This window comes from Amblyomma maculatum, chromosome 9 (genome assembly GCF_055883805.1).
Source record: "Amblyomma maculatum isolate TAMU_Amacu chromosome 9, ASM5588380v1, whole genome shotgun sequence".
Lineage (NCBI taxonomy): Eukaryota > Metazoa > Arthropoda > Arachnida > Ixodida > Ixodidae > Amblyomma > Amblyomma maculatum.
In genome coordinates, this window is record NC_139352.1 from 56,901,181 (window position 1) to 56,912,654 (window position 11,474).

Here is an 11,474-nt window from a genome sequence, read left to right on the forward strand (position 1 = left end):
GTTGGTAGGCGATCACAAGTGTCCAACACCATTCGCACTGCATGCGTTGGTTTGTGCCAAAAAAATAACTGTGTATGTATCCCTCCCCAGAGAAAGGATGCACATTGCGGCCGCCGTCATCTATGGACACCTGACCTACGACGATCGAGGAAATGGCGTGGTGATGCCGCCCACCTTCTGGAACTCGACGAAGATAAACCAGACCATGTACGAGTTCAACTTAGTAAGTGCCGCCAGGAATATCTATATTCACCGTTATAGATGAGGATTTTATTTAATAAAAAGAAATGATGGTCGAGAACGTCGATTAGCGTTCTTAGAAAACAAAGATATCTATTCCTTGTAGCCCGTTCCTCCCCCTTATTACTCTTTCAGTTTTTAAATAAACAAATTATAAGTGCTTCTGCGCTATAAAACATGAGTCAATTTTTTTTTACTTTAAATTCTCCCGATTCGAATTCCTCCCGTCACTATTCCTTTGATATTACGCATGGAAAATGCACTGCGGAAATCAATGCAGAGTTGAAATATTTAAAGAAAGTAATAACTGGGGAGGTAAAACATCATGACAGCATATATTCGCTGCAGATACGCCTATAATCGAACGTTTAGCACATTTTAACCTCTTAGCCTTTGGGGATATGTTTCGGTGTTCAAAATCATTCTTTTCTTTCTTGAAGTTAGGCACTCCTGAATGCCTGTAGAATGTCACTGAACTACCGAAGTAAACATTCTTGAAATTTTGGCAACCGCCATGCGCGCTTGGCTGTTGAATGACTTATGCCCGGAAGAAGCTAATTAACTGTGATCCTCAAGAACTTCGAAACACACCGCAGGATTCTTCTCACGCGGCCCTCAAGCACATGGCGAGCAGGAGTTTGGGCTACACGCAGTTATTTCTCTCGGTGACATTGGCCGGCCGCTTCTACAAGCCCCGCAGGGAAGTGGGCATGCTCAAAGACAACGGCTATGTGACCAATGATCCTCTCTTCGTAAGCATCACTCAGGTACACAACAGAGACCCGCGGTCATTCGTTCAGGGGAAGGCTACAAATGTTCACAGAGAAGGGAAGATATTGTGCTGCGTTGTGTTTTCTGGTGCATAGACAACTAAGGCCATCACGCGCCACGATATTGTTCAGCCAGTGTGAAATCTTCACTTAAAACTGCCAATTTGTTGTCTACAAAGATATCTTGAAGTTAGTACACTGCAAGGTAAGATAAAAATGGCAGTCAGAATGAAATAATTATGTAAAAAATAAGCTACCCCAAGGAACTCACTATAGGAGAATGGAAGTCATGATCCTATTAAGAATGTTTCATTGAAGTCATATATCTGTCGCTTGCGCATTGAATACACACACCATGCACACAGATTTATTCTTGCGAAGCAGGAGAGATATGCATGCTGACTGTGTGGAGAAGAGATGACAATAATCCACATTTTATGCTCATGGAAAAAACTGGTACAAAGTAAGACAAAAAAACTTCCAACAGTTCTTCGATGCACACATTCTTTTGCATCTCAGCCTAATCTTAGGACAAGCTTCACTCGTCAGTACTTCATATGTTGTTTTATTCCTGAAATAATCAAAGCTTTTGAAACCAGTTGTATTTTTAGCAACTTTTTAGATGTCTCTCGTATATCACACTAAACCTTGTGTTCGGCGCACGATAGCCTTAGCAAGCTATATATGTGCCATTAAATCCAACTCAACTCCAACGTAATGACCAAAATTTAATCAGGGTTGCATAGCCGGTGTTTGAGCACTCTAGTACATTGGAAGCTTCAAGAAAATGATAGTTTTACCATTTACAGAGGAATATCATAACAATCAACTAGTGTCGTTAGTTACGGCAGGTAAGGAACTGGGCACGGATGTGTTGAGTAAGAATACCTGTATTCAAAGGCTTTTTCTCTTCTTTGATCATTTTCTCTTCACTTTTCCAGGTCTGCAATGACACCGACTATGCGTGGGGCTTCCATAACACGACTCCTATCGGAGCCTATTACGAGAACGTCAAGGCTGGTAGAATAATTACGTACGATGACGCAACCTCTCTTCGGGATAAGGTAAATATTATTTGTGGTTGAGCATCCGTAGCCTGTGATTTGATGTTCTAATAAAATCAAAGAGTGAGCCCACGACTGATATGAGCTATTAGAAAGATGTTGTAGGGACGGCAGCTTTACTTTGACACGGTAAAAAACCTGAGAAAATGAAGAAATGCAGCAAGGGAGAATTCCTTTTTCTTGTGAGCGTGTATAAGTCAGGCAGACGGGACGTTGTATTAACATTCGTTTGCAGGAACATTCTAACAATCTGTCATCTGATGAGTATTCCAACGTGGCAAAACATCGTATGGCTTGCACAAAAGAGACAAAGACGGTTTGCCTTCCGCATCTAGAGAAGACAAGGGTTTTCTGTCATAGGGACCGCCACACACGAGAGCTTTTCGAGGCGTATACTATCGAGAAGAGAGCGCGTGGTTGTATTAGCGATCCTTCGGTGGCGCTTGCAGATTGGGAGGTGAAGTATTTGGACGCAAACATATGACGGCAGCGCTAACATGCATTTGGATGGGGTCTGGGGGCATGATGTATTTTTGTTCACTGTATATCTGTATTCCTTCAGCCATTAAAATGCAGCTGTGAGTCTGCGCACGTCCTGTTCACCACTTCTTTTGTCCGTGTGTTTTTTTAGCACAGTAACCCTTTCATGGAGAAGACGAACGTTAACCAACTAGCCCAGCTTATCGCTTTACTAAGGAAGAAGCCCATTGATGACTTAGCAGTAAGGAATGAAAGGAGGGGAATCTGGGACATCGCTGCAGCCGTTTGCAAGTCTAGTGTTCCCCTGACCGATGACAACTTGTCAGACGAAATAGCTAGAATAAAATCCAGGTCAATTTAGGACTGAAGCGAAGGCAGCGGGGTTGCTGAAAAAGAGTAAAACACAACCGCAGACTCGCGAGCCCAAGGATGGTGTTGGCTTATGATAGATACAAATGTTGGCTCATTTAATAAAGAAAATAGCTAGGAGGCTAATCCTGTGTCAGCGTTGTTTGTCAGCGCCTATTAAGTTAAGTAAAATTTGCTCGCACACGGAGAGGAACTTTGACACAACATACCGTGACATAATTGCTGGTTATCCAGTCAAGCACCATTCAAATCTAATTCCGTGTAGTTATGAAGCTGTATATAGGTCACTGCTATCATTCGGTGCTGTGTATATTGGGCAAGCCTGACGATGCGTTAACGAGGGGCTCCAAAAATACTTCAACTCCCATAGCACCTCGTCATAATCATCAACTGATCTGCCCTGCACCTTGTTCATACCATTGCATTCCTGTTTTTTGTATACTGTAGTCACTTTTAAGGTATAAGAACCAGCTGGCAAGAGATACAATGGATGAATTTCGCATACATATCTTTAGAGACACTTGCGTTAGTCGCCCATCTACTATAATTACAAAAAATCAATTAGATTACCTGAAGATTGCATATTTGGGTTGATATTGATAAATATGTGTTTAAGGGTTTATATTCCACAGGACATGTAGTGCGAAGAGAGGATAACCGATGGTCGCTGAGGGTAACAAACTGGATACCAAGGGAAGGAAAGCGTAGCAGGGGGCGGCAGAAAGTTAGGTGGGCAGATGAGGTTAAGAAGTTCGCAGGGGCCAAGTAGATGCAGCTAGATCAGAACCGGGTTAATAGGAGTGATATAGGAGAGGCCTCCGCCCTGCAGTGGGTATAGTCAAGCTGATGATAATGATTCTCCAGAGAGTGATTTTTTTTTTTTAGACACATGCGATTTGCTGGCTAAGTAGCTTGTATTCCGGATTTCTTGCTTTGTGTTTTCGATTGATAAAGGCCATGCTTCCTGTAATTCTCTCATAGCCTGAGTTGCTTTGGGACGTTAAAGCCCACAAACCAACCAACCAAACCCCTCAGTTATAGTCGGCGCTCGTCGTGTCTGTCTTCCCTTAGTCCGTTTTTGCTGCGCTGTTATTCCATCATTAAAGTTGATAGACAAGAAGTGTGCAAAATGCGTCAAGAAACAAACGCGCGGTAATGACATTCTAGTGAAATAATGGAGCAGAAATGCTCCGCCGCGGTGGTGCATCGGTTAGGGCGCTCGGCTGCTGTGCCCAATGATGAGGAATTGGATCCCTGCCGCGGCAGCCGCTTTTCGATGGAGGCGAAAAGCTAGGTTCCCGTGTGCTGTGCAATGTCAGTGTACGCTAAGGAATTCCAGGTTGTCGAAATTCCCGGAGCCCTTCACTGCGGGTGTCTCTCATAGCCTGTGTCGTTTTCGGACATTATTCTCCATAAACCAAACCAACCAAGAAATAGAAATAGACATATAGGCATGGCATGTAGTGCGAAGAGAGGATAACCTATGGTCGCTAAGAAGGATAAATTTCATTACAAGCGAAAACAAGCGTAGCAAGATGCGGCAGGAAATTAGGTGGGCGTATGAGTTTAAGAAGCTTGTATTGATAAGGTGGTCAGAGCTGGTGCAGGATGTAAGTGGCCATACCATGGGTGGTGATTATTAGCGAAGCTTTGGAGACTACGATTTTATTACAATTCAGTTCCAGCAGTCTTTCTGCGGCCGCTCTTTTTTCTATATCGGATATCGAACACCATTAGTACTATTAAAACGATAGTACCCAAAGGCACTGAATTATAGCAACATTGTCGCATAGAGAAGTGACAATATAAGCTGAGATGCACGTCAGACTGAAAAGCTCCAAATTTACTTCACCCAAGTGGCATTCTTACGGGCTTTGTTGCCCCATCATGAAAAGAAGTCGGTCTGCCCCTATAGGGTGCCGCATTCTAATCCTATCCACTCTCACCAAAAAGCGCGCTTTCATCAGCTGCAGAAAAGGCATAAATATTAAATGTACGTGTCGCCACCACCGGTCAGTTTTGCAAGCAAAATGTATGCGTCAAAATAAATTCTAAACACGAATCTCGGAGGCCACGCTAGTCCGCCGTTTTCTTGGGAACGATATCAACTACCCTCTTACGGAATGACGCACGTGTTTGAATCTACTGACGATTATTTTTAAACGCATTTTGCTTCGGGATACATTACATGTGTCTTTCGCTGCCGCGCTGGCGCCAACGTGGCCCGAAAAAGAGAACCAATTTTTACCTAGGAATAGTAATCAGGTGATGGTGTCACAAATGTTGTTTTAATTTATTCCAAGCATTAATGGCCTGTGCTGCGGTAAGCCATTTCGATAGGGAGTCGCGTGGTCGGCCAGAGGCCGTCCGGATTCTACGTGCAGTCGTTAGCAGAGAGTGTGTGTCATCGTGATTTAGTTTCCACATTGGTTTCTATTTTATACCTCGGTAACGCGCGATGTGCGCGCTCCCATTTCTAAATAAAAGCCGAATATTCAATTTAGGCTGATCAATAGAGATACATTACCGCGTTATAATTACGGAGCTATACTTTCTCGGAGAATGGAGATTTGAAGACCTTCAGAAAAAACCAATCATAAATAATGCAACTTCTCCACTGCTTTAAAAAGCTATTGCAAATACTTGAAAAGAAATATTTCACATGGATGCTCGAAGATATGCTGCACCACCGTTCACGTCACAAACTGGACCAGTTTATCCCATCACGCCTTGACTACATGACTGCGCCGTGTGAAGGAAACACATTTCCAAGCTAATAATGCGCCTTAGCGTCGACTGAATATTACCAACGCCTCTAAGAAACAACCAATCAATTATCACATCGATAAAAATTTAAATGACATTGTTCTCAGTGTCGTCCTGAGGCAATAACAGGACATCGCTAATTGCCTAAAATTGTCAGTGCACCTTAGTTTAACATTCTGCTTGAACGTTCTGTTCTCGAACGCAGCTGTGCCGTGGCAAGCAGCTGATTCCGAAGGTGAAGTACGGGCTGGCCGCGTACCACGCCCACCTCGACGACCCCGCGAACACGTGCGGCGAGGGCGCCTACCCGCGCCTTCGCTTTCTCAGGAAGCTGCTTCATTTCTTCAACGAGAAGTTCCTCGAGGCTAGCGATTACGACGAGTGCATTATGCTATAGGCTTTAATGACTTCCGAATCGGCTTGCAATGGACATCAGAACGGCGGCGTCATCGTAGATGGAAGGACATTCATGCTGCGTTGCGGAGCGTCAGCTCTATGTAGCTGACGAAAAAGAGTATTTTTGGCATATTGTTCAACTTGCTGTTCAACTATAGGCGCTGCACTGGATGCGCCTTTGCAGTGGACTTCATCTTACGAAGTGATGTGCCAAACGATTGATTTTTTTTATCGATCACTTTTGTTGATGCCAATAATGCTGATTGGTTGATTTTTGCAGTCTAAAAATATACTTTATATAATGTTTTTGTTTTGTTTTTTTCGCTAGGAAAATACGCTACTCATTATGATAATAAGCTCTAGAGCCTGAGTTTTCAAACTTGTGTGACTTGCTTAGTTTGTACATCCTCTTTTAGGCCAGCGCACTTTTATTAACTTTCTCAATAAAGATTAACATCCTTGCAATCATAAAAGCTTGAAGTACTTCACTGGGCAATTTATCAGTATATACCTTCCCACCAGAATCAGGCGCGAAACTACTAGAGGTAAAGCAACTTGATGAATGAAAGTCTGACATGGCCCTCAAGATAACTGATTTTTTATTTGACCCTTCGGTTAGCTGATTTGAGACGTGCGAGAGAGGGTGAACTTGATAACTGCAAACAGAACTGAAAAAAAAAAAAGAAACGTGTGGACTACGTGCTATATTTTTAAAAGCAGCACTTGGCCCATGCCATGGTGGCCATATAAACATTTGTTTTTTGCGTTCACTACTTTTTAAGACCACCCCAAAATCTTTCGGTTTCGTTAGCATGATATGCAGTCATCGCGTGAACTATCATACAACCTTCTGGCATTTGAGACCACATGATAATTTGTTGGTTCACTTCGCTCATTCGTTGGGAGGTCACATTGATTCATTATTGATTCCTTTTCATACTGTGTAGCCATCGCCTTCCTCTCGTCCTACCCTGGATCCTTTGTGTTGCTTAGCGTGCCAGCACGTCGAGCTGCGCTTAGGTTTAAGCCAGTCTTTGTAGTAGAAGTGTAAGTGCCTCGTTTTTGTTAATACGTTCTTGTATAGTTTTGGTTTTGCTGTTATATAAAGTTAGCTTTAGCTTTAGCGTCCTTACATCGTTTGAATACAGTCGTGTCATACAAAAGGGCCATCATTACATTTTCTGCAATGTAAGGGAAGGTTGGAGCCGGTGCCAGTCCTTAGCGAGTTCTTGTGCTCCCGTAGCCTATCATTAATACATCGGCCTGTTTGGCCGATGTATACCTTGCCGCAAGTGAGAGGGATGCTGTAAACTACTCCCTCAGTGCATGCCACATAAGGCTTTCTGTGATTCTTTATGCACCCAAGAAATGCTTCCTTCTCCTTGGACGTTTTCTTGCACAACCGACCGAGCTTGCATGGAGCGGAGAATACCACCGGAACCTTGAATTTTGTGGCTACCTTCTTCCAGTTATGGGCTACACAGTGTGTGTATGGGACCACTGCAAGACCACTGCGTGAGTTCTGTCACCATGGTGCTGCACAGTAATGAATATGCCTTTTTAGATAGATATGGAAGATTATACCTCATCTCATGATAACCTCCCATCACCCGCTGCATATGTATTCTGTGTGTTTGCATGAATTAAAGCATTGTTGAAAATGTAGCGCCGTCCTGTGCATCTTTTTTTTCTCTGTGTCGTCTTTTAGCGCTGCAAATCTTTTTAGAAAATATAACGGTAAATTAGTAGTGAAAATATTTTGGTTTGGAATGCCAATAAATTTCACCGTGTGAGAGAACTTTTATACACTTGACAGAATTTACAATAATTAGCGATTAATTTTCAGTAACGTTAAAGTGCAAGCTACGAATTACTCGCTGCGAAACCCCGTTATAAACTGCGCATGGGCACTGTCATGTTCTGGGAAGCAATTTTACAGGCTGAAAATTTCTTTATCACTAATTATTTAGCAGTGACTAAATCTTATGCGAAGTAAAATACTAGGGTTGCTTCCAAAACAGATGCTGGATATAAAACTATTCCGAAAGAAATGGAGGTCATCTTATCATGAGACTATAAAAATGTATTTCCGAACTAAACACTGATATTTAAGCCTGCATGAAGCTGTTTTACTCCCCTTGTCAGAAACGACGAGTTTGCTCGGAAGACAGCACTTGGACGAAAAGGGATTATAATGATTATAATAGGCTACCAGTAAAGTACATTACCCTAGGTGTAATATTTAGGGTAACAATTAGGTGCAGGGAATATGTTTCCCAAACATTCGAGCATTTCTCTAAAGCAAAATGTGCTCACTAAAACGTTTACGGATGCACACAAGCCTTCAACAACAAAAAAAAAAAGAAAAGAAATGCATATTGGACCGGGTTTAACGCATGAAAGCGGCATCGGCTATGGCGGATGATTGCAGAGGCTGGTTTTGGTGTCATTTTTTTTTCATTATTAACACCTCATTTATCACGTGGGATTGTTTATTGTGCAGTTAAATCCCACAGCAGAGGAGTGCCTTTCGAAACGATTGTGATTGAATCCCCCGTTCTCGAAATCAGCAGTCGAGCGCCCTTACCATTGAGACACCGCGACAAAAATTTAAAAGCAAAAAAAAGAAATATTACGCAACTCTATCGTGCATACAGACGGCATAGGCATAGAGTGGTCTGTTCAAACTGCATTCTGCTATATATGAAGCCGTCAGCGGTGACATATGTTTTAGTAGCTGCGGTATTCCAAACAGAAACGGGAATATGCGATTTCCGAGCGTTTGCATTAACTTTTATTGACGGCGGCGACCTGTTTTGCTTTGACACGGCGGTAACGACAGTACCACTTCGTTTCAGACATTGCATGTCAAAGGATCTCAAGCGCCGAAGACCGCGATGATGATGTCCTTATCCAAGCATGACGTGCTCGATACGGACAGGTATATTTTTTTTAATGAAGCGTGGGGTTCTAGATTGTTCATATTTATTTTGCAAGAGGCATATAGGTAAGCAAAACCTCACAGGAACCGCGAAACAAACAAAAACACTCCTGTACACGCCGCATGCGCGCTTAAATCGCTGCGGGCTGGCACGCGACGGGAAAACGCATCCACACTGAGGAGGTTTCGCCGCTGAGCCGCAAGGTGGCGACTCTGCTCGATCTCGAGGCCAATAGCCGCAGGACTGTGCCTTCGACACCGGCTTGGAATACGCTGTAAGCACTACTCACTAGCTCAGTCGGCTATGTATATTCAGTTTTAGAGCGCAGCTCTTTGGCACCCGTTCCTGCCTTTATCGTCGTCGTGGCCGTCGGCGTTGTCCTTCGTAACCAGCCCCGCAGCTGGGGCAGCGCGTGCTCCTGCCGCCACCGTTCGCCGCTGCGTGTACGCCCCCTCCCCACCCCCTTGCCCTCGTGTTCACCGGTTGCTGCGCGAGCTCATAGCGCCACCGTCTGCCGCTGCGTGTACCCTCCACCCTTCCTCTTCCTCCATGGCGGCGGCGTGCGTGTTCTCCGATTGCTTCTCGTGCTCTTGCCGCTACCGTTCGCTGCTGCGCGTCCCTCCCTCTTTCTGCGTGGCGGTGACATTGTTTTCCTGTCGCCGAAGCGCCGGCTTAGCATCAGCGGATCACGGTGCGTACATCCCAAGCCGAAACGCAGATCTACGTTGACAGGACTCGCTAGATGCGTCAGCGACATCAGTCAGTCGCTGTTATCTCTTCGCCGCTCAACGTTCCTATAGTCCCCACGCGCTGCCTCGCATGACCTCCCGATAACTTAACTGCTCTCTTCGGTCCTCCTCCAATGCCACCCCTCTGCGCCAATCTTAGCGCCGGATCGATGGCGGCGGATCTAGATATGCGCACCGCCCGAGCCGAAACGCATTGTCGCCGCCGTTCGCCACTGCGGACCGCCTGCCTAAATGTTATTTGCAATTGTACATAATTCCTTGCTCGAATTATTTGCCTCAATTTATCGAAAAGCTGAAACAGCGGATGAGCTGCACTCAAATTTCGCATAAGAAGTAACGTAATCGTCGGTATTTTTTTTTTTCGTTTGACGGAACGTATCACACGTGACGATTCAGCGCGTCAGTGCGACTTAGTACTTGCTTGCCCTCAACTGTATATACGTAAACATGGCTAAAAATGTAAAAGCAGACACTTTATTTCGAACGAGTAACGGACTTAAAGTACATGTTTGAGTCATGGGGAAGTAATTAGTGCAAAAAGTGTTGCGAAATTGAAAATACGGAACCAAAGGCCACGAGACCATGCCTCGCTGGCTTCACAGCGCTGTTCAAATCGAGCGCCCATGATGTTAACTCACGTGGCCGGACAATGTTCCGCCCCCTGTGGAATTTCTTCATGAACAAAACACCCCCACGTCACCGGCTCGCTGACTGTACCGTTTCGTACATGCATTGGTCACAGAACGTTTGAGACAGAGGAAAAATAGGTGCGGTTACACCGAGTTGTGGGCGGATCTGCGTCCGTAGCCTCGGAGGTGAAGCAAGCGTTAACGAGCCAGCAAGTTTGCCAACAAGCATACTCCGCCGCGGCGAGCCGTCGGTGCTCTGTTCATAGCTCTGACCCAAACGTTTCTGGCTTCTTGGAGTTTTTACGGCTGGGAAAAGAGGATAAAAATGCAGTATGCGTTAGCCGTAAACAATAATCAAAGAAATCTTTTATAGCATTTCCATTTAGGCAACCAGCAAATCATGAGGGGCGGCGGCCGCAGCGAATCATTTTGAAGAGCTTCGTGCGTCACGCGCACTCAACAGCAGTTCGTACCCTGATGAGTTCATGGTCAATATATGCACGTCTTAAATTCCTGGTACGACAGTCGAAAGCCTGGTAACGGCAGAACACGACAAACTGTGCACGGGTTTCGGTCGCACAGCTCTGGTCAGGTGAAATGCATACCTCGTGCTGACCTGAGTCATTTGCATTACTCAGCAGACTGCATCTGCATTTCAGATTTCGTCCAGATTGCAGGCTCATCTGGGAACTCAGCCACCGAGGAAGCTGCAAGCATCAGTTTATCCATAACGCACGGGAGGATGAAGTCAGGACCACGTTTTCTCTTACGTTATGGATCGAACGTAATGACCAACGAACGTAATGAACAATCGAATACAACTATCAGTTCTCCACGAAGCGAGACGTCCGGGTTCGAAGCGTGCCGTTGGGTTGGTAATCCTGCTTTGCGTACGCGATAGCCCCGCACGGTAAACTCGGGAACTAGCGGGCCTAACACAGACTTAAGTTAATGTTTATTTTAAAATAAATTTACCCAATAAGGCACGTTATATGTTATCCCGTCACACATGCCCATTATATGGGCACCTTGCAAAACTCTGGAAATCAGCTTCTCTGCATAAAAAAAA

General features: G+C 44.7%; 1 protein-coding gene across 1 annotated transcript; it reads left to right on the plus strand.

The window, feature by feature from the left end:
• The first annotated feature begins 94 nt into the window (after nucleotides 1-94).
• Nucleotides 95-6,086, plus strand: LOC146179108 (uncharacterized). Its single transcript, XM_084578807.1, has 4 exons — nucleotides 95-223; nucleotides 837-1,007; nucleotides 1,952-2,074; nucleotides 5,895-6,086. Exons 1-4 carry the CDS (start codon nucleotides 98-100, stop codon nucleotides 6,084-6,086), a joined length of 612 nt encoding a protein of 203 aa, XP_084434933.1. The 5' UTR covers nucleotides 95-97.
• Nucleotides 6,087-11,474: the final 5,388 nt, after the last annotated feature.